Consider the following 23,519-nt stretch of genomic DNA (forward strand, 5'->3'; position numbering starts at 1 on the left):
GTCCAAGGATGAGAATTGAGTGGGGTCTGCTCTGAGGGTCGTGCTCTGGCCCCTCCTTCTAGCCCAGGAGAGCCCTCTGCAGGCTAGGGGCAGAGGCCTCTAGGGACAAGTTATTGGCATTCTTAATTTCTAACTGGTCAGACCTGTTAACCAGAGCTGCAGGCTCTGTATCATATTTCTGGCCTTGCCTGACTTTCTTTGTTCTCCTTTTTATTACGGAAAGTTTCAAACCTTACAAAATTAGAGAGAATAGTATAAGAAGCCTCTTCCCCATGTTCATCACTACAACTAAACTTCAATCAACTCAAGGCTAATCATGTTTTTTACCTATATTGCTACCACTTCCTTGTCCCCTACCCAAGGTTATTTTGAAGTAAATCCCAGCGTGTCAGGTTTCTAATAGTCCCCGTGACCCTCTCAGCTGGGAGTACAAGTTGATGAAATTTCAGGGAAGGGCACTTTTGCAATCTCAAAATGCTAACATCAATCCCTTTTGATCTGCACTTCTGTGTGAAGAATTCATCACACAGGTGACATCCCTGCAGGTGTGCAAAATGAGGCTTGTATATGGTTGTTTATTCCAGCACTTTTTATGGTGGTAAACAATTACAAACAACCTAAAGGTCCAGGAAAGGAGACTGGCTAAAAAAAATTTTACATCTGGAATATAGAATATAGAATATGGAATTCTGTAGTGCTGTAAAAAGGAATGTGGAAGTTCTTTATAAAATGACATGGATTGGGTTCCCCAGTGTATTTTGTGTGTGTGTGTTTTGTTTTGTTTTGTTTTTGGCTGCACCGTGCAGCATGCGGGATCTTAGTTCCCCGACCAGGGATTGAACCTGTGCCCCCTGCATTGGAGCGAAGTCCATTACAATGTATTCTTTTTTTTTTTTTTTTTTTTTTTTTTTTTTTTTTTGCTGTACGTGGGCCTCTCACTGTTGTGGCCTCTCCCATTGCGGAGCACAGGCTCCGGACGCGCAGGCTCAACGGCCATGGCTCACGGGCCCAACCGCTCCGCGGCATGTGGGATCTTCCCAGACCGGGGCACGAACCCGTGTCCCCTGCATCGGCAGGCGGACTCTCAACCACTGCGCCACCAGGGAAGCCCTACAATGTATTCTTAAAAGAAGAAAGTACAGAACACTGTGAATGTCATGCTATAATATGTATAAAAACAGGGTAAATAATGTTTTTGAAATGTGCAATTATTTCTAGAAACATAAACTTGGAAACTTGGTTACCTTGCTAGAGAGGGACTAGGTGGCTGGTGAACAAGGGTGGAAGAGAGAACTTCCTCTTTATACGCTTTCTACTTCTTGAATTTTGTACTAATTTTTAAAACTCCTGTACTTTAAAACTAGAATTCCCTCTTTTTCCTGTAAACCTAAAACTGCTCTTAAATTTAGTCTATTACTTAACAAAAAGGTATTTATCCAGATGGGGTGATGACTTATGTTTACACAAAAGCTTGCACAAAATATTCATAATTGTCAAAAAGGTGAGTGGATAAAGAAACCATGAATATTATTACAAATAATGGAATGTTATTCAGCAATAAAAAGAAATGTGCTATCAAGCCATGAAAAGACATGAAAGAACCGTAAGTGCATATTACTAAGTAAAAGGAGCCAGTTTTAAAGCCTACATAATGTATGATTCCAACTATATGACGTTCAGAAAAAGGCAAAACTACAGAGATAGTAAAAAGATGAGTAGTTGCTGGGGGTTAGGGCGAGGAGGGAGGAAAGGATGAATAGGTGGAGCATAGGGGATTTTTAGGGCAGTGAAAATACTCTGTATAATACTGTAGTAATGCCTACATGACATTATGCATTTTTTAAAACCATAGATGTAAAACACAAGAGCGACCCTAATGTAATCTATGGACTTTAGTTAATAATAATATATCAGTATTGTCCATCAATTGTAATAAATGTATCACACCAATGCAAGAGGCTAATAATAGGGGGATCTGTGCAGGAGAGTGAGGGAGGTTATATGAGAACTCTGCACTTTCTGGTTAATTTTTCTCTAAACCTAAAACTGCTCTAAAAATAGTCTATTAATTAAAAAAAAAATAGAGGGCTTCCCTGGTGGCACAGTGGTTAAGAATCCGCCTGCCAGTGCAGGGGGCACGGGTTTGGGCCCTGGTCCGGGAAGATCCCACATGCCATGGAGCAACTAAGCCTGTGCGCCACAACTACTGAACCTGCGCTCTAGAGCCCATGAACCACAACTACTGAGCCCATGTGCTACAACTACTGAAGCCTGTGCACCTAGAGCCCGCGCTCCGCAACAAGAGAAGCCACCGCAATGAGAAGCCTGCGCACTGCAACGAAGACCCAATGCAGCCAAAAATAAATAAATAAATAACTAAATTTTTAAAAAAGAGAGGGAAAAGAATCAAAATAAAATTAAATTAAAATTAAAAAAAAAGAATTCCTAATTACCTTGGATCTGAATAATCTCCCTGCTCCCTCTGCTTGTGAGGTTGTGGTTGTGAGTGGGGTGAAGAGTGTGAGGAAACGTGTCCTCCTGGAACGTGGGTCACCTGAGTATTGCCATGGGTGGCAGCATTGGTGCAGGCGCCATGGTCTTGGGTGAGACTGTTGCTTGCACAAAAAGCGGGAGTGTTAAGGGGGGTGGTTAGGCAGGCTGTCGATTCTTGGATTCTGAACGTCGGAGGCATTTGGCCTCTATCCTGTAAGCAATAGGGAGTCATCTTTCTAAGTCCAAGCTCGTCCTGCTCGCGGCACAACAGGCCAGTAATTTGAGAGACTGGTTGTTGTGGCAGGGAATAGTGACTTTATTCGGAAAGCCAGCAGACAGAAGATGATGGACTAGTGTCCCAAAGGACCATCTTCCCCAAGTCAGATTCAGGCTTCTTTCATACTAAAAGGGGAGGGGGTGTGGTTGGTGGTTGCAAACTTCTTGGCGCCAGAATCCTTTGAATCCTTTGTTCCTGCAGCTGTTTACGCAGGCCTGGTCACAGTGTTCTTGCAAACCTCCAACAGGACAAATGTTATTCTCTGTTCTGCAACTTTTTTATCTCTATATGAATGGAAGAGTGTTATCCCTTTAAAGGCGGGAGACTTGAAAAGGGCTATCCTGTATATTTCAGGCCATAGGCAACATTCTTTTCATGGTTAACTTGTAGCAAAAGCAATAGAATACAAAGGTTAAAGTAAAAGAAGCACAGCAAATATGGAGTAGGATTTGTTCTTCCCTGTTACTCCATGGAGAGTTTTATCAGGAGAGCGACACAGGGAGAGCTGTGCGTCAGGAGACCTTCTCTGGGCTTCACGCCTCTGTCTGTAAAACCAGAGGCTGCGCCAGGAGTCATGCAGGTCCCCTGCAGCTCTAAGGTTCTGATATCAAAGTCTTTTTGGACTTTCGAAGCGCCTTCTCCTCCCTGCCCAACCCCCTTTGATTTTTCTGCCACTCAGTGCTGTGCTGAGCCTGGAACCACTCCCAGGAGACAGTCTTCTGAAAGAAGTCTGTGCCTTGTGAGCAATTGTTTTATTTATTTATTTATTTTCCCCTCCTTTTGAAATCTTCCAGGAGAAAAACCCAATCTGTGCTGGCTGCAAGGAAGAGCAAGTTGGAAGGGAGTTAGAGATAAGGAGATGGGTAGTCAAATCCCTGCAGGGTTCTGCAGCACCAGCAGGCTGCAGTCCGGCTCCTGCCAGGGCGTTTCCTGCTAGAAAGACTTGACTCTGAGCCGTCCAAGCTGCTAGAGCCTCCAGCTGCTTGTGTGAACTGGGGGAGGTTTCTCTGCTCCTTCCAAATCACCTCCTGTCAGCACAGTGTGATTTATGAGATTTTCCTCTAAAATATGAGAACATTGGCTCCTGATCATGCCCTGTAATGGAGGAAGGCAGTGGCTGCAACATTTTTGATAAATAATATCTCTTTAGCCCACCATCTTGTTACAAAAAGGATACAAGAAGTTGAATACACAACTTCTTGTGTATTGAACACAAGAAGTTAGATTCAAGTCTTTTAAAGAAAGTAATATGGCCTCAGTTAAGTGAGGAGTTGGGAGGGTCATTGCTCCCATCTGAAGGAGCTGGGCTTGATTTTTAGCTTGATTGCCACACACCAGCTGTTATGACCAGAGGCTGCTTACCTCTGAGCCTCCACTTCCTCATCTATGGGGAAAAAGTGGGGGAATACTAGTAGCACCCACCTTAGAGAGGGTGCTATACAGATTATGTGAGATAAATATCCGGAGAACTCAGCATCAGGCGTGGAACACATGATGTGCTCTGTAAGTGCTCACAATAATTATTAAGGTTATTATGAGTCCTAAATAGTGGATGGTCTACAAGTAATTTTTAAAATATTTAGGGACTTCTCTGGTGGTCCAGTGGTTAAGACTTCGCCTTCCAATGCAGTGGGTGTGGGTTCAATCCCTGGTTGGGGAGCTAAGATCCCACATGCCTCCGGGCCAAAAAACCAAAACATAAAAACAGAAGCAATATTGTAACAAATTCAGTAAAGACTTTAAAAATGGTTCCCATCAAAAAAAATCTTTAAAAAACTATTTAGAAAGCATTTTTGTAACTATGTGTTGATATGGCAGGGTTTGCACTTGTGGGAGTGAAGGCATCTCAACCCAATTTAACAAGTAGGCTGTGTCAAGGAGTGCCTGTGTAGATTGTTACAGTTCATGGAACAAAATGTGACCTTGGACAAGTTCCTGATTGGTTCACACAGAAGCCTTGCTTTCTTCATCTGTAAAAATGGATAATAATAATATCCATGTCTGGTGTGGGAATAGTGTATGTGTGGTGTGTGTGAGTGTGTGTGGTGTATGTGTGTGAGTGTGCATGTGGACATGTGGGGTGTGTGTGTGGTATGTGGTGTGTTTGTAGTGTGTGTGTGGTGGTTGTGGTGTATGTGTGGTATGTGAGTTTGTGTGGTATATGTATGTGGTGTGTGTATGGTGTGTGTATGTGTGGTGGGTATGTGTGGTGTGTAAATAGGTGCATGGTATGTGAGTGTGATGTGTGCATTTTGTGTGAGTGTGTGGCGTGTGTTGTATGTGTGTCTGGTGTATGTGGTGTGGTGTGTGTATGGTGCTTGTGTGGTGTGTGTGTGTGTGTGTGTGTGTGTGTGTGTGTTGGGTGAGATTCCCATAATCACAGCATTTGATGTCCTTGGGTAAAAGCACTTGGTAAAGGTATAGTAATTTGCTATACAGATAATGATATACCATGTGTGCTGGGAGAATCCACTGTTAGAACTTAAATTTCATTCGAAGAGCTAAGGCGATATGACAGACATACATGAAGAATTAAAAAAAAGCATGAGGCGGTCTGAGACTAATTGCAAGTACCAAGGGAGTTCATAGGAGGGTCATGAGGGCTGAGCTGTCCAGGACTTCCTGGGAGCAGCAGAGCTTGGGCTCTAAAGCACTGGTTTTAAAACTGTTTTGTTTGCCTACCCTCTAAATGAACTTTTGGGGGAAAAAAATCTCTTTTGCCCCACACATTTTAACTTGACATCTGAAATGTTTCATTAGAAGTTTAAATAGTTACAAAGGCTATCATTTCTGCCATGTTGTAAATACCGACCTCCTAGAGCAAAATTACCCTACTCTCTTAAATGTATCAAATGGAAACTAAATAACAGCAATTTTTAGTTTGCCTTTTTATTGAAGTATCACTTATAAACATTAGAATGCCCAGATCTTAAGTGTGCAGCTCAGTTCATTTTTACCAGTGTGCCTACCACCCAGATCAAGGTGTAACCTTGATCGTCTATCTCCAGCATTCCAGAATGTACCCTTTCATCCCCTCTCAGTCAGTATCCCCCAAAGGTGATCATTTCTCTGACCTCTATCGCCATAAACTATTCTTGCATGATCTCATTTTTTCTTCCTTCTTTCCATCAACATAAGGAGAGTTAAGCAGGTAGCAAGCAGTAGTTCATTTTTTCCTTATCGTATAGTATTCCATTGAATGAATATCTCACAGTTAAAAAATCTTACCTACTCTTTGCATAAATTTACTTTACTATTTTAAGAGTGACAAGCATTTTGAAATAAATTGCCCTATTGAAAAAAAAATCTTATCTACTCTTAATGGACATTTTGGGTTGTTTCTAATATTTAGCTATAAATCTTCTATGAGTATTTTTCAGTATTTTTTGGTAGACATAAACACTGATTTCTTTGGGGCATGATCCATGAGTGGAATTACCAGGTGGTAAGATAAATACCACAATACATTGGTATCCACCACCACTCATCAAAAATTACCTATACAAGGCAGAAATTTTACATTTACATTGTTCCTATCTTTACCTTCTTGAACTCATAATTTCCTTCTACTTCCTTCACAGAATTTTATTGTAATATATTTTTATGCTTGAACTTTTTAATTTTTTTACTTAATATTTATTTATTTATTTTATTTTTTGGCTGTGTCAGGTCTTAGTTGCAGCATGTGGGCTCTCTCTTTGAGGCACATGAGCTCAGTAGTTGTGGCGCACGGGCTTAGTTGCCCCACGACATATGGGATCTTAATTCCCTGACCAGGGATCGAACCCGCGTCCCCTGCATTGTAAGGCAGATTCTTTACCACTGGACCACCAGGGAAGTCCCTGAACTTTTTTATTGATTGCTCTATTCTTTTTACCCAAAAAATGTATGTAAACTGAAATGGACCTTTAAAAAAACTTCCTTTGGCCATAAAACCCTAAGTATTTTTATTTCAGATTGATTTATCATACAGTTCATCAAAATAATATCAATGTTTTATAATTTGATAAATAATTACTAAAAATAAAAAGTAAGATAGTATGGGAAATACTTCTCATAATGATATGGATAGATGGCTGATGGCTTTAAGGTGCATAAGGAACATCCAGGGATCTTGTTAAAATGCAGATTGTGATTCAGAAGGTCTGGGTTGGGACCTGAGGTTCTGTGTTTCTAATAAATCTATGGGTGATGCTAATGCTGCTGGTCCATGGACCACACTTTGAGGAGCAAGGGTTTATGAACTAGGTTAAAGAAGATTTGCTAGCACCAACATTCTAAGTCATCTTCAAAGTCTGTCTTGACACTTTGGGGCACTGCACCATAGCCAGATTCTGGACGACGGAGAAGTTGGTCTTTCTTCTGCAAAGAGAGAGGACGGTTGTAAAGAGTGAGGTGGGAAAGGAGAGATGCTGAGGCACATTCTCAGGCAGAGGAGGAAAGAGGGGGAATGGAAACAGGATCTCAGACCGATTCCTTTGTAACACTTCCTGCCTGCCCCTGCCACCCCTTGGGAAGGCTTCAAGTGCCCCAGAGTAGGGCTGCCCCCTTTGAAGCCCATTTCTCCAAAGGATGCTAAGATGGTGCTGGCCACCTTTTCAGACAGGAGGCCCATTTCTGCAGGAGGAATTGGACATCTCAGGGACTGGTTTGGATTACTTGGAGAGTCCACTGGGGGTAAATCCAGAGAAGTGAAGTTTGGGGCCAGGTGATGGGTGGCCTTGAATTCTGTGCTAATGAGTTGGACTTAATACTCAGCCAGAGAGGGGGGCCTTGGGCAGTTTTGAGCAGGGAGCTGGTGTGAGCATAGTGTGGGGAGACTGATCTCTTGAGCAGCTCGTGGGATGGCAGGGAAGGGTTTAATGCATGGAGATGGCAGCAGTGGCAAAACCACTGGGATCCGGCTGTGATTTTTATCTCTAGCCCCTGCTTATGAACTTTTGCCCTGGTTGCACAGACCTGGTTTGCTCTGTCAGGATTTCCTGAAGCCTGGGCTACATTCTCTGGTGGTACCTGAGATGTTGATGCATGGAACTCAAGGTGATTCAGAGTAGAACACAGACATGGCCTTAAATAACCCTGAAACCTAAGAGTGAATAACCCTGAAACGCTCAGCCCTCGCTCAGTCCTGACTATACCTGGAGAAAGTCTGTCTTTAACTCCTCTCACGCTCCCGTATTCCTCTTGTTGATGGAGATTAAGCAGTTTAGGCTTAGGGCGTTTGATAGCAGTAGTCTTTAGAGAGAATTTTACAAAATTTCTGTTTTTGTTGAATAAATTTTCTATGTATCAGGATGGCAAGTCGTTCTAGTTTTACACTTGTCGTAATGACATAAAACTGTTTGTTTTAAGTAAGTTCTTTCCAGTAAGAAAAATGAGCGAATTTACTAGATCATACGGAAGAAATAATAATGCTGGTGGTGTGTGGATATGGCAAAAATCGTGGTGGTGACGTGCAATGATTCAACTTTGGAAAACACTGGGTTACACCATGGCAAAAACTGGCATTTGCTAAATCATCCTGGCAAAGCCTGGAGAGGCTCTGGGTGGCAGATGGTAGGGAGGGGGCAGCTGGAATTGCAGTGCCTGGGCCACTGGCATTGGGTCGACTGGGTGGGTCCCTCTGCTCTCCCCACGATCGCCTAACAGCCTGATCCTGCCTCTTCCCGCAGAGATCCGCACGCAGCTGGTGGAGCAGTTCAAGTGCTTGGAGCAGCAGTCTGAGTCGAGGCTGCAGCTGCTCCAGGACCTCCAGGAGTTTTTCCGCCGGAAAGCCGAGATCGAGCTTGAGTACTCCCGCAGCCTGGAGAAACTGGCTGAGCGCTTCTCCTCCAAGATCCGCAGCTCCCGGGAGCACCAGTTCAAGTAAGAAGGGGCCAGGGGTCTGGGGCGGCGGGAGGCAGTGCCGGGGCTGAAGCAGAAATGAGGCAAGGACTCACTGGGGGCAAATGGTGTGCTTCTAAGGCCCGGGGTCTGCAGGTAACTTCCAACTCCAAGCCTCAGTCTTCCTCAGCCTAAAGTGGAGCTAGAAATAGTTGCTACCCATAAAGATGCTGAAGGGAATACACAAGGGACCCAAGAGAAGTGCTTGTCACAGAGAGTAAGTGCTCAATAAATTGTTCTGTTGTGATTATCCCACCAAGCACCAGGCTCTGCGATGGCTTCCATTTGGGCCAAGGTGACAGCCCACCTCCTTTCAGGACATCCTGACTCTACCCAGTTATCTTTTATCTGGGGGTGAGCCAGCCTATGTCTGCATTCCTTCAGCACAACGGCCTCAGAATTTCTTCCTTGTGAAACAGATGCTCAAAGCATTCCTCTTCCTTCCTCCCCTGGAGGATGGTGCCAGGCTTAGTTGCTGCCTTAGTTGCTTACTTACCTACACACACCCTCCAGGGCCTAATTTCTCATACCCCAAGCTCTGATTTCGAGGAGGGAGGGAGGCTTGGTCCTCTTGGGCACGTCCCTGGCTGAGTCCTCCAGCTGCAAATGCCCCTAGCTCAGAACCCGCGGGGCCAGCCGCCAAGTGTGGGCAGGAGCCACGACCTCACAGGGATGCGTCCTCCTACACCTGTCTCCCCCTCGGCCGTACTCCCTGGAGGTCCCCCTCCCCTGTGGGTCATCTCTCCAGTGAATGGCCGTCAACCCCAGGAGACCAGAGACTTGTTTCATCCTGCCTGCCCCGTTCTTCTTTCCCCTGGGTTCGATCTCTTTTTTTCTCTCTACGTAGGTTTAAATTGTGGTAAAATACACATAACATAAAGTTTACCATCTTAAATATTTTAAAATGTACAGGGGTGTGGCATTAAGTACATTCACACTGTTGTGCAACCATCACCCCCATCCTCCCCCAGAACCATTGCTTCATCTTACAAGTGTGAAACTCTGCACCCTGTGAATAATACCCCATTTCCGTCTCCCCCCCGCCCTGGCACCCACCATTCTACTGTCTATCGCTATGAGTCTGACTGCTCTAGGGACCTCATATTAGTGGAATCACACAGTATTTGTCCTTTTGTGACTGACTTATTCCACTTCGCCTAATGTCCGCAAGGTATACCCATGTTGTCACATGTGTCAGAATGTCCTTCCTTTTTAAGGCTGAATGATACTCCATTGTGTGTATAGACCACACTTGGTTTAGCTGTGTCCACCTTGCTTTCTCTGTCTTTTGCATTCTGCTCCGGCCAGGGAGTGCTGTTCCTTTAAGCTCCCCTCAACATCTCCCTAAATCGGTGCCTCAGCATTTGAACACTCACTTCTGTGCCTTCTTCCCTTGACATTTGGGGAGAAGAAATTGCTTTATTAAAGGGCAAAAAGGTATTACACTTCTGCAAATACCATGCATGTTTTTCCACCCAATCTCATCTATTCAAACTTTCATTGCAAGAGGATGCTTCTATTAATAACTTCCTCCCAGGCACTATCTGGGCCCTTTCATACATAATCTCGTTTTTCTGATATATTTTTTGGAGAAAGTGTGTGCTTTTTCAAATGATAAAAGTAAAATACTCATCGTATACAATTTAGAAAATGTAGAAAAGTAGAAGAAAAAAAAATCACTTGCAGTCCCACCACTCAGAAGCTCACATTTTGGTGCCTTTTCTTGCCTGTCTTTTAATAATAAAAACAACAGTGATGATTTATTGAGCACATTAACTGAGTACTTACTTTGAGCTGGATGGGTATTTCTACCCCATCTTAGAGATGAGGACAGTGAAGCTCTGACTGAGCGGCTTGTACAAACATGTCTGTGGGCCAATTATTGGAAAGTGACAGGTTTGAACCTTTGCTCCCATTCTGCCTCCTTGGCCTGAGATAAGAAAGGGCCTGCGTGTGGTCTGAGAATAGCCGTGGACTCTGAACACTCCCCTAAAACCACAGACACACTGCAGAAACCCACGTCTCTGGCTGGGCTGTCATGGGAGCCATCCAGGCTGTGTGATCGGGCTGGAGCTCAGCTCCTGCCCCTCTCCTTCCCCTTGGTTTGAAATCAGCTCCCTTCCCGTTCTCGGTGTGAACATGGTGGAGAGGAGGGAGGCGGGGCACTGGGGGAGCATGGGCGGGCATCCCCTGTTCCCTTGCATTGCCTGTAATAAGCTCAGTCAGCCCCTCATGGCTTCATTAACCGAGGCCACCAGACAGAACAGGAGCCCCAGCTGGCAGTCTGGCCAAGCAGGCCACTGGACACACTCTGAAAAAGTCTAATTAGGGTGTGGCCCTGGCCAGTGCAGCTGCTGCAGGCCCTCTGCATGAGGCTAATGCTTTGGCATTGCCCCCGATGGCTTTTGGAAGCAGGAGTCTCCAGGGGATGCCTGGACTTGCCCTTTGACCCCAGGGCCAACCAGCCTGACCTCTGGCTGCCTCTTCTTTGGAGCTCAGTGCACAGGGTCTGTGCTGTGCTCTGTCCTGGCTGTCCAGAGAAGCCTTGTCCTGCTGTCTTGTAGATCCTTTATTAAGAGGGTCCACCTATCTGCCAGGTACCCTCTCAGGGTGTGGGTCTGGTCATTTTATTCCTACTGCACTGGGCCCCCTCGGGGCAGAGGTGGGGCCTTCGTGAGTGAGCAGGAGGAAGGGAGGAAGAAAGGGAGGGAGGGGATTTACTTGGTCTATAAAGTTCACTATGGCTGAGAGATTTGGTTCAGAGAGGGAATTAATTTGCCCAAGATCTCACAGCAGATTAGTGGCAAAACTGGGATGGGCACTGCCTTAGTCCACTTGGGCTGCTATAACAAAGTACCATGGACTGGGTGGCTTATAAACAGACATGTTTTTCCTCACACTTCTGGAGGCTGGAAGCCTGAGATCAGGGTGACGGCATGATGAGGTTCTGGTGAACGCCCTCCTGTGGCTTGCGGACACCTGATTCTCTTTGTGTCCTCACACAGTGAGAGGAACAGAGAGAGGAAGCAAGCTCTAGAGACTCTTACAAGGGCACTAATCCCATCATGAGGGCTCCCTTCCTCTGCCCTTATCTAATCCTAATTTCCTGCCAAAGGCCCCATGTCCCAACACCATCACATTGGGAGTAGGGTGTCAACATATGGCTTCTGGGGCAACACAAACATTCAGTCCATAACAGGAACTCACATCTCTTGACTCCAAGTCCAGTGCTCCTCCTTTTGCTCCATGGGCTCCGTCTCTCTACAGCTCCAGCTGCTCCCTCTCCACTTGGGCAGCTGAAAAATTTACAGCTGCCCTGGAGGTACCCAGGAGGAGTCTGGGCTAGACTCACCCAGACTGAGTTCCATGTGGCATGTGATTCAAAGAAAGGCTCAGCTGGTGGCCCTGACGGTTTACCTGGGGCAGGTTGAACATTCAGAGAACAACATCATCACATGTGTCTTTTCTACCATCACATATTTCTATTTTAACACTTTTTTCAAAGCACTCTGACGTCTTTGCTCTCTTACAATCCTGTTGATAACCCAGGGATGCAGAGAGGGAGCCAGTGGTTTTATCTCAAGCCAACTGAGTGCCAGGCAAGCTGAGTGGGATTTTACAAAGGACACATCGTGAGCTGTTGAGTGAGAAAACCCAGGGCTCCTGGCTTCCAGCTCAGGCTTCTCTCTCCGAAAAGCCATGTGGGCCATCATATTTGAAATGTGTATATTGAGGACCTCTTATTTTCTTAGACTGTGCTTCATGATGAAGACACACAGGTTAGTGAGACACTGTCCCTCCTCTCTCTCTCTCTCTCTCTCTCTCTCTCTCGAGAGCACGTGGCGTGGGGGATGTCCATAGGTGGTGTGCTTGGGGCAGGCACCCAGTCCCCGAGGCCCTGTTCTTTGAACCCTGCCACCTTCTTTTTCTTTAGGCCTCAGCGTTTAGATGTCACTTCCTCTGCAAAGCTTCCTTGAGTCTGACCTGGTGCCTTCCTGTGTGTGCCCACAATATTCTGCACTTGTTGATTCGCTTATTCAGTCGGTATTTATCGAGCACCTACCACGTGCCCGGCCCTGGCTTACAGTGGCAAACAAGACAGAGTTGGTTCCTGCTGTGGTGGAATTTACCATCTAGTGGAGGAGAGAGATGCAAGTCAAACATAGAAAACAAATAAACGAATCCAATGATTGCTGGGATGGAATGATTGCTAGGGTCTGGGTTGGAGGGTCTAAGACAGCTTCCCCCACGTTCCCTGGCACTTTGGTGAAGACAGCTGTAAGGCTGGGCTCAGCTGGGCTGCCTCCCTCTCCACATGGGGCCAGGGCCTCACTTCAGTCGTGGGAGCTCAGGGCACCGAGGTGGCAGGGGGGCAATCCGCAGTCTTCTTGGACCCCACCTCCAGCCCCTGCCGAGATTCTCTTGATCAGAGTGGTCTCAGCTCTAGCTCAAGGGAGGGAAAATAAAGCCTTCCTCTCACTGGAGGACTGTCAAAGGATTTGCAGCCCTCGTGAATCCTCCGCACTGAGCTAAAACGGCAGCCAGGGAAGGCTTCTGGAGGAAGTGGCATTTAAGCAGAGACCCGAGGGATGAGAGGGAGCAGCCGTGGGGACGGTGTGAGGGGAAGAGAGGCCAGTGGGGCTGGAACTGGTGGTGAGGAGAGCTGTAGCCATCCTCAGTAGGAGTAGCATGATCTGATTTCCAGTTTTGAAAGATCACCCTGGATTGGAGGGGGCAAGAGTGGAGCTGAGCAGACTAGCAGGGTGATGGGAGTATAGCTCCCCAGGCAGGGATGACGAGGGCCTGGGTGATAGCAGAGCTGACAGAGAGTGGACAGGTGCTGGGAAATCTGTCAGAGGCAGAATTGAGGAAAAGAGAAGAATCTGTTTCTGACTTGAGATGAAGGGACTTGAGAAGGGCCTAAGGCAAGAGCTGCCACCCTGTGCTGTAGTCACCTTTTTTCCTTGTCTGCCCCTCTTTTGACGACTGGGCTGCCAGCTCTGAGATGGAAGAGGGGGTGGCTGTTGACTTGGGGTCCCTAGCATCTGGCACCAGGTTTGGCATATGGTTGGTCCTCACTGAATGTTTGTTGAATGAATGAATGAAGGTCAGGTGGTAATTAACGTGGCTTTGGGCTGGGGGTGGTTGGGGGCAGGGAAAGGGACATTTGTGGCTGCCGTAGGAGCTTGAGGAGGCCATCTGGGTGAAGGCAAAGGTACCACCAGTTGTGGTACCTGGCACAGGCACAGGGATGCTGAGAGGGCAGTCCTTCATTGGGGAATCGGGACTGCAGAAGTCAAGCTCTAGTTTAGAGTGTGGTCTTGACCAGCAGCTTCAGCGTCCCCATCCTGGGGGGACTTGTCAGAAGAGCAAAGTCTCTGGCCTCCCCTCAGACCCTCTGCATGAGAAACTCTGGTTGGGGGGCGGTGGGCAGCAATTTGTATTTTAACAAGTCCTCCAGGGGATTCTGATGGCCATTCACTGCTGAAGAGTTGCCCAGGCTGATGACTTTCTAGGTGATAAATTGTTTACAATTCACTTTCAGGCTGTGCTGGCTTTCCAGACCCCTCCTCTCCCCCAGCATAAAATCCATAATCCACTGCCCTTTTGCAGCCAGGCCCGACCTGCGCTGGCCTTGTCCTTTTTGAGGCTGGGAGCCTGTCCTGAGCAGGAATGTGCTGGGGAGGGCGGCACACAGGGACCTTAAGACCTGCCTCTGGGGGTAGAGGGGTGTCCTGCAAACAAATTGGGTAGTTCTAGGAAGCCAGAGGTTTCCTGGAACTAAGATTTCTTCCTCCAGAGAAGTGTTTTCTGAAACTCCAACACCTTGAGCTGTCCAGCTGTGGAGGCTGGTGGTGGGGCGTGCGGGAGGAGGCAAAGAGAGCGAGAATGAGTAGAGGTGGGAAAGACTGCCACTCTGTGCCTCCCCTTAGAGATTCCCCATGAAAGGCTCTGAGAGGTTTTACAATAAATAAGCCTGCTGACTTCTTTCTGAAGGCTGTTTGACCACAGGATTCTCCCTCTCTCAGGATATTTATTAATTTTTTACCATACAAGCGCTCCTTGGGATCCGGTGTAAAAAGCTCTGTTGAGACAAACTCTGGATTCCCCTCTGGAATGTTCACGCTGCATGCAAATAGTGTGGGGTTGACACAGCCCCCTTCTTAGAATTCTGACTCCCTCCATTTTTGATACCCCTGACCTTCCGGGGATATACCTGCTAAAAATGCTCTCTCCAGAAGTTTAAGTGTTGGTTGCTGCTATTTGGACAGCTGTGAAAAAAGCAACAGGGAATTCTATTCAAATATGTTTAAACTGTGGAAAGTCAGAGTGTGGAAAGAGCTGGGAGGTGCTTGGCCAGTCACTGAATTAATGCTTAATATTCTCTGCACAGGAGGTTTGGAGCATCTCTTAGCTTCACAGAGCAGTTGAGAGGGAGGATTCAGTGAGCAGCTAAGTTGATTGCCAAGAAAATGCTTCTTTGGGGGGATAAAACATCACAGACTTTTTGTTTCCACAGATGTAGCATTTCCCTAAAAAGATGCTATAATTTAGACTTAGCCTTCCAGGTGAATCCTAAGGATAGAAGCACTTTTGTAGTGAGTAAAATGTGCAAAGGATTCCGAATGAAAAGGTTTGCTCAGACCGAGGTGGGGATAATGGGGGAGGTCCTCCAGGTGGGAATCACATCTCCATTCATAGCTGCTGCTGTTACTATGGCTACCATCACACCAGTGATGGCTTTCTAGTAATGCTGTCCAGAGCTGGTATTCTCCTAGGACAGGTCTTGCCAGCCGACTCTTTCCTGGTGGCTCTGTGTCTGTGCTGTGCAAGTTGTTTAATCTTTCAGATTTCCCCCACATACATATTACCATATGCCCGGTGCCCTATAGATGTTTGACATGGATCGTCTCATTTAACCTTCATGGTAAATGTTGTGACCTTTGAGGCAGGTACTATCTCTGTCTTTCTAGTTGAAAACATTGAGGTTTTGAGAAATTAAGTAATTTGTCCAGAGGGACATAGCTAGAACAGGTAAGTGGCAGAACTAGGATTTTTTTTTAGTATTTTAATTTTATTGGAGTATAGTTGATTTACAATGTTGTGTTAATTTCAGGTGTACAGCAAAGTGATTCAGTTATGCATATATTCATTCTTTTTTAGATTATTATCTCATATAGGTTGCCACAGAATGTTGGGTAGAGTTCCCCGTGCTATACAGTAGGCCCTTGTTGGTTATCTATCTTATATATAGTAGTGTGTGTGTGTTCATCCCAAGCTCCCGGTATAACCCTCCCCCCGACGTTTCCCCTTTGGTAACCATAAGTTTGTTTTTGATGTCTGTAAGTCTGCTTCTGTTTTGTAAAAGAGTTCATTTGTATCTTTTTTTAAAAAATTAGATTCCACATATGGGTGATATCATATGATGTTTGTCTTTCTCTGTCTGACTTACTTCATTTACTATGATAATCTAGGATTCTAATCTTGGTTTAACTGGCTCCAAAGTGCAGAATTTCTTCTAGCTGCATGCCTCTCGGTGTGTCCCCTCACCGCTCTGGGCTGGGTTCGTGTTCCCTGAGAGTCAGCCATCAGTCCAGGCCACGTCCTCCTCGTGTGGGCATCAGAGGGCACCTTCTTCTCCCGCTGGTCAGTTCATGCTCATCTCCCCAGGGCCAGCTCAGGGCTCACCTACTCTGCGAAGTCCCTGCTGCAGGTCCCAGGTTCGCAGTCACTGCTCCTCCCCTGGCCTGCCATGGTGACCTGTATGTCGCTCTCCTGGGGCTCGGGTCAGATTATCAAGGAATGATCCAGTTCATATATCTGGTTCTCCCACCTCAGTCTGCCAGCTGCTTGAAGGCAAGGGGCCATTTCTAGTCCCCCTCTCTCTCTGACATACAGTAGAAGCTCTATCAAAGTTTTTGAATGAATAACTGAAAAGACCAAGATACCACTGAATACTTTCTTCAAATACTTGAAGGAAATAGACTTGTGGGGATGCTGAAGGAGAGAAGTGAGGTCCAAGGATAGCATTTTCAGAAAAGCAGACTTTAACTCAACCTTGAGAACGTTCCAGTAGCCAGAGCTGTCCAGCAAGAAAAGGGCTGCCTTGGGAGGTGTGAGTGCCCAATCCATGGACGTATGTACACAACACAGTCGGGTGTTTTAGGGGCACATTTCTGTAGTGTGAAGGCTTGTCAGACCGGATCAGTGTTCCTCAGAATGAGGGAGGGATCTTCGATAGCACGTGAGCCATAAATAGTGACTGATCTTTTCAGTTCTCTTTCAGTCTTTGCAGTTATAGTTTGGTTCTAGTGTGTTGCTAACACCTCTCTAACCCTCCATTTAACAAACAGACAGCAGATCTTGGGTATTAGCATCTGCCTAGGATTCAATGATACTGTTTGGAACTTACTTTTTTCCAGTAACCTTCTATTTAGGGCAAGTAAAGGTGGTTTTTAAAATTTTATTTTAACTAAGACTAGGGAAAGTCCTTTTTGTAAATAAATCCATTTAAGTAAAAAGAGACACTCAACAGGGAGGTATGAAGTATGGTGGTGTGCGGGATGGCAGAAATCCTGAAGCCAACGTGAGATACCCCGAGGGCCCCTGCCAGCTCCTCCTGGAAACTGAATCTCTTTCATCTCCACCTTCTTCACCCCCCACCTTTGTTTTCGTTGCTGGGAGGGATTTTAAGGCAGGAGGGTCAGCCCCTTGAGTGGTCTTTGCAATGGCTACAGCCCCTTATCCTCCTTCCAGTTTTTCCTTCTGGGGCCTCTCCAGATCCTACACCCAGTTTCCTGGAATCCTCAGAGACTGTAATCGGCAACTTCCAAAGTATTAATATTAACCAGGACGTGATTTGTTTATATTTGGATATGCTTGATACACATAGATACGTGCATATCATTTAAATTTTATTCTAAAAATGAAAATAGATGTTGTAATAAAGATAAAATAGATGTTGTTGTAATTAACAAGCAGTGGTATGCAGGGGGTTAGTTTTGACTCCATTCCATTAGGCAAAGAGGACAATAATGATCTTCCAAGATTATACAGCACCTTACACTTTGCAGTGTGCCTCCCCAGGCTTTAGCTGCTTAAATCCTCCCAAGAATCCTGGTGGGGCTGGGGGAGTCAGGGAAGGTGTCATCATCCCCATCTGACAGGCAAAGAACCTGAAGGCCAGCCAGGGTGGGCCTGGCTTAGGATCCCCGCTGGTTGGTGAAAGAACTGACCGGAGGAACTGTGAGTCAGTGCCCTTCCTCTGCTGGGTGCTGCACGTACCACGTGATGCACCCATTTTGCAGGTGGATAAACCAAGGCAAAGGTTCTCACAGGGAAAGAGAAGATGAGGTTGGCCAGACGTTGCCTAATGAGGCAGAAATTTTTGTTCCAGTACCAAGAATACATTCAGCGAGTCAAAAGGGAGCTCAGGAGTGCTGCTGGACCAGACCCAGTGTGCCATCACTTTGAGGTGTGAGGACCAATCCTCAGGGTGGAGGGGGCGTCTCCGGACCACTGGCACTGGGCCTTGAAGTACACATAAGGGTTTACTGGGGGAGAAGGTAGTAATGGGAGGAGGAAAACCAACATTTATAGCAAACCTACCATGGGCTGTATGGTTACATACATCAGTCAATGGATTTTCCCAGTAGCCAAGTGAGGTGCTGGTGGCAATAATAGTGATGCCAGTAATAATGATTATTACTATTATCAGGCGCTGGGTTTGATGCTGAGAGTGTCTTATGAATTACATCATTTAATCCTTAAAGCACCACTGTGAGGTAGGCGTTATCAACCCTGTTTTACAGATAAAGAAAGAAAAGGTTTGACTAGCTTCCCAATTCACCCAGCTGGTGTGGAGCAGAACTGGTACTTGAACCCCAGCCCGTGACTCCATAGCACCCAGCATGGGTAAGCAGAACCTGCTTCGGGCAGGTGACCCAATGGATGTAGTTCTTCCCTTTGGAATGACTGTCTCAGGGCTGGTGTCAGCCAACAGCAGCTTTTAAGTCAGCAGATCTCAGCTTCATGAAGGGGCTGCCCTGCCCTGAAGCCTCACGCCCACTGTTTGCCACCAGGTGACTCCCAGGCAAAGCCCCAGATTCTCCCCCCTCCCCTGGACAGCTGCTCTGCCTCCCACCTGGCCTTCCCGCCCAGCGATCATATCACTGGACCATTCAAAACCTTCATTCAACCTTGACCTTCGAAGTCCTTCATGGTCTGGCTCCTCCCTTCCTGCCACCTTTTCACCACGCCCTGCTTCACTGCTGCCCGAGCCCAAAAGAACTTCTTCCAGCCCCGGAACATCCATGTCTTGTCTAACCTCACAGCTTCACACTCAGCCTTCCGTCGTCTGCCTGCAGGATAAGTCTGTCTTTGTGTTTCCCATCCAGCAAACTCTTACGTGTACTTCAAGCCCACTGCAAAGGTTTCTGTGATTACCCATCCACCCTGAGGCAGAATGAGCCACTCCCTCCCCCACTCCTCTGAGATCCCGTTCCTCACCCAGTATAACATAGGAAACGTCTGTTACTCTCCCCTGCTCTGCATCCCTCCCTTCTTCTTCTTTTGATAACAAGACCTAGATTTTCCTCTGGGGAATCATCCCTGAACAATGGTGAGCCTGTGACCAGCACTGTATTCTCTTGGCCACAGAGCTTTAATCTAGCGACCTGCAATTCCAGGATTTTTGGTGGAACAGGTGGGGAAAAGCTCTCTTTTTACTGGGATTACTAGCAGTCAGGGTACTTTTGGTTTGAAGAGGGCCTGCCTGAGAGTGAAGCCAGCACAGAGAGAGGAAAGCAGAGCCAAGTGACAGAGACCAGGTCCCGCTGACATCCTTTGAGCCCCCTGGATGCAGCCATGCCCGAGGGCAACAACCACCTATTCCTTTACATTTTTTTGATTAAAATTTTTGATCCTTAAAATTTTTCTTCCTCCCATTACTACCGTTTTTGTTTAAGCCAGTCTGAAGTAAGTTTTTCCTTCACTTCAACTAAAGGTGTTCTGACCAATGGCCATAAGAATTCTTGGTTTGCATTAAGTTCAACTGCTAGATTGTGAGCCTTCTCAAGGCTCATCCAGTCATCTTTTTAATCCCCTGGGACTGGACAGCGCCTATTAGCACATGGCAGATACTCAAAGGATATTAGAAGAGTGAGTGAATGAGTGAATGAATTAGAGTCTGCCAAGGGCTCTGGAGGGATACAGGGAAATATGAGAGGTGGTTCCTGCCTTCAAGGGGCTTATAGAGTAAGTGATGACACAAGCCCACATGTGTGGGGGGCAACTGACGAGTGAGTTAAGAGAGAAGATAAAAAATGTCATCTGGAAGTAACTATACGAGAAGATTGAAATGAGTGGTTCCGACAGAACATTCTGTGGACCTCAGATGATCCCTGGAGCAAAGGCCTTTGAAGTAGATTTTGCTGCATGGAGTGAAGAGGGGAAGGCATTCCGAGCGAGTGAGTGCACAGATGCGAGGCGGAGATGCATGTGACCCAGGAAGAGTCCTTCCCAGGTTTCAGCAGCCTCACTTTCTTGTCTTTGAAGCTAGATACATAAAAGGGTAGAAAATAGCCATTCACTGTTTCCATTTTTGTGCTTCTTGTTAGGCTTTTCAAATAAATAAGTTGGGGAATTGGGGAAAAAATCCTTTGTCAGATCACATGTATACATTTGGTTTTGAAATATATGGTTGCTCTTGTCACAGAGGTCTGAAAGGCCCTCACTGGCCCCTCCGTCACTCACCCATCCATTTGATGGATGAGGCAGTAAAGCCTCGGAGAGGTCGAGCCGCAAGCCCAAGAACACACAGCCAATTAGCAGCAGAGCCACGCTCCCCAGCTCCCAGTACAATAGACTCAGAAGCCTTGGGGGACAAAAAATAGGTAAATGAAGAAACCCATTCCTGGCTCAGAGCTTCACCCACTGCCTGGAGCAGAAAGGGGGATGAGGGAGAGGGCTGGGCAGGCAGCAGATTGGGCCTTACATGGGCTTTAAATGCTGGCGGAGGAGGTTAGACTTTATCCTCTGCGTCGTAGGTCCATTTGCTCCTCTAATGGACCACAGGAAATATGCCCAAGTGACCATGTAAACTCTCCTCAGACTCCTGATCCACTTGGGGTAGCAGCCTATTATGGGTTGAATTTTGTCCTCCAAAAATCCACACGTTGAAGTCCTAAACCCCCAGTACCTCAGAGTGTGACTTTGTTTGGAAATAGGGTCTTTACAGAGGTAATCAAGTAAAGATGAGGTCATTAGAGTGGGCCCTAATCCAGCATGACTGGTGTCCCTATAATATTAAAAAAGGGGAATTTGGACATAGACACACATCCAGGGAAAACATCACGTGAACATGAACGCAGAGATTGGGGTGATGTGTCTACATGCCACGGATCACCAAAGATGGCTGGAATACCAAAGATGGCCAGCATACCGCCAGAAGCTGAGGGGGGGACACGGAACAGAGTCTCCCTCACAGCCCTTAGAAGGAACCAACCCTGCTGACACCGTGATCTCAGACTTCCAGCCTCCAGAACTGGGAGACGATGCATTTCTGCTATTGAAGTGACCCAGCTGTGGTGCTCTGTTACTGAAGACTGGTGTCCAGCAGTGTGCAGCCCAGATGCTCATCCTGTCCCTCAAGGCCCTGGTCTATGCTGCCTCTGTGGCCTTGTCTCCACCCCTTGTACATCCGCTCTGCCCTCGGGAAGGCGCCCGTGCGCGCAGAACCTTCACGCCAACTGCTGGGGATGCACTCCCTTATCCCTAGGCCACTGTACAACCTATGCATTTTTCTGGTCCCACCTCACCCTTCTGGGCACTTTTCATCTATCAGCCGACTGTGTGCCCAGACCTGCCTGACACCAGAGAAACAGTGGTGAAGAGGACAGATGTAAGCTAGAAAGGGGTCAAAGACAGAAACAAGAAGTAAATGAACAGGACAGATATCAGGCGTGGTAGTGCTGTAAAAATGATAAAATGGGGTGGTGTACTAGAGATCGAGGAGCCGCTGGGGGGCAGGGAAGGCCTCAACCAGGAGAAACATCTCAGCTAATGTCTCGGTGACAAGAAGGACCACCTCCACCTCTCCTGGGTGAGGTAAACCGCCCCGGCCCCCTCCGTTATAGACTCAGGAGGCACCATGCATTTCTCTCTCACAGTTCTTCTCACCGATGCCATTTCCTGTCTACTTATGTGCTTATTTGATTGTCATCTGAGGCCCCTACTGGACTGTAAGCTCCATGAATCAGGGAGCATGACTCACTTTGCTTAGCGCTGTCTGGCACAAGAGATGGCACCCAGTTAATATTTTCAGAATTAATGATTCGTGCTCCCAGCAAGGACAATGAATTCCAAATCCTGATTGGGGCAACTTAGGTAGCAAGAGGTTAACCATACTTTTTGGGCCCCAGAACTAATTGAGGGAGTGCTTTTCTGAGCTTTGCTGGCAGCTGCCCAAGCAAGCGTAGTGCAAGACCCTGGAATGTCTTGGAAGGGAGCGGGAAGCCAGAGGCAGGGACTCGGCGTCTTGGGGACGGGGTCAGCTGCAGGAGCTCCCCTCCCTCCCGGAGGGACCACCATCCCAGGGCAGTGGATTTGCATTCATCTGCATTTGGATGGGGCTCAATAGGCCTGGAAATGGGTTCTGTTTGCTAAGTGGAATTTTCCGGTGCCCAGCCAGAAGAAGAAGAAGGGAGAAGCTGGCTCACTGCTGATTTCATTTTCCCAACTCACCAGCTTGGCGAGGCCTCGCTCCTCTAGCTGCAGTTGCTTGGATCCTCGTACCCAGCTCCCCTAGCCAAAGAAAGAAAGCTGTGACTCACCAGAAATTTTCATTGCTATTTTCTGGCTGTAAAAAGTAAAATACAGACACATCTATGTGAAAGTTCTCAATTATACCTTAACTCAGCAGCTCCCACCTGCTGTGTGGACACAGGGATGCAAGACTGGAAAAGGAGAAAAGCCCTCAAGATGTGCCTTAGAGGACAGAACGCCTGCCCAGGTTCATTTTGGCATCTTCCAGAAGTGTGGCTGCAGCAGGCAAAATGGCTGCTAGCATGGAGAGCTGGGTCTCAGGTCAAAGGGGTCCTGTTTTCAAAAGGGACAAGTAACCCCCTGAAAAGAGAAGGCCGGTGTCCAGCTCTGCCATACGGGGCCTGGATGCTTCTTCCCGCGGTCCCGGTACAATCCAGGTGGCCCGTGGGATGGTGATCAGTGCGCTGGCCGGAGCCCTCGGGACCCCGCACCTGCCCCTCTTCTGCTTTGCTCCCCGGGCTCTAGCCACACTGGCCTTTATTCGGTGCCTTAAATGCACCGAGCTCCCTGCCCCGCAGTGAGCCTTTGCCCATTCTGTTCCCTCTGCCTGGAATCCTCACCCCCAAGCCCACTCTCCTGGCCCCTTTACCTGCCTCCCCCATCTCTTCCTTTAGAGCCTAGCTGAAAGGCCCCTTCCTTAGGGACACTTCAGAGACCCCAGAAATCCGGCCAGCTCCCCTCGATATGAGTGCTCATGCACGATGCTCTCTTCTCTAGCACTTTCTGTGGCTGCGACTCCATCCACACGTGCTGAACTCTCTGAGGGTTATGTGTCTCCCCCACTGGACTGTAAGCTCCGTCTCCCCCACTGGACTGTAAGCTCCGTGGAGGCAGGAGCTGTGTCTGTTGTGCTCCATGTCATGTCCCTGGGGACTGGTCCATGTGAAATATGCAATAAGAATGTATCGAGTGGGGGAACTGCTGAATGACCCTGGAGCTGTTTTCTGGTGTTTAACACCAAGGTTGACAATATGGTCTAAGTAGTCAGGCCACAGGGGTTAAGAGACCTGCATATAGTCGCACAGGCAGTATGGACTCAGGG

At 47.2% G+C, this 23,519-nt stretch overlaps 1 protein-coding gene across 3 annotated transcripts in view; it reads left to right on the forward strand.

Annotated features, from left to right (window-relative positions):
* SRGAP3 (SLIT-ROBO Rho GTPase activating protein 3) overlaps positions 1 to 23,519 on the forward strand; it is a gene marked incomplete at both ends in the record, with an annotated part of 249,914 nt that overhangs the window by 109,920 nt on the left and 116,475 nt on the right. For all 3 annotated transcript variants that reach the window (XM_079712501.1, XM_079712500.1, XM_079712502.1), the window contains one exon: positions 8,443 to 8,635. In XM_079712501.1, the coding sequence (XP_079568627.1) occupies positions 8,443 to 8,635 (193 nt within the window). The remainder of the gene's footprint in view (positions 1 to 8,442; positions 8,636 to 23,519) is intronic.

The sequence above is a fragment of the Hyperoodon ampullatus genome, assembly GCF_949752795.1.
Source record: "Hyperoodon ampullatus genome assembly, chromosome: 10".
Classification (NCBI taxonomy): Eukaryota; Metazoa; Chordata; class Mammalia; order Artiodactyla; family Ziphiidae; genus Hyperoodon; species Hyperoodon ampullatus.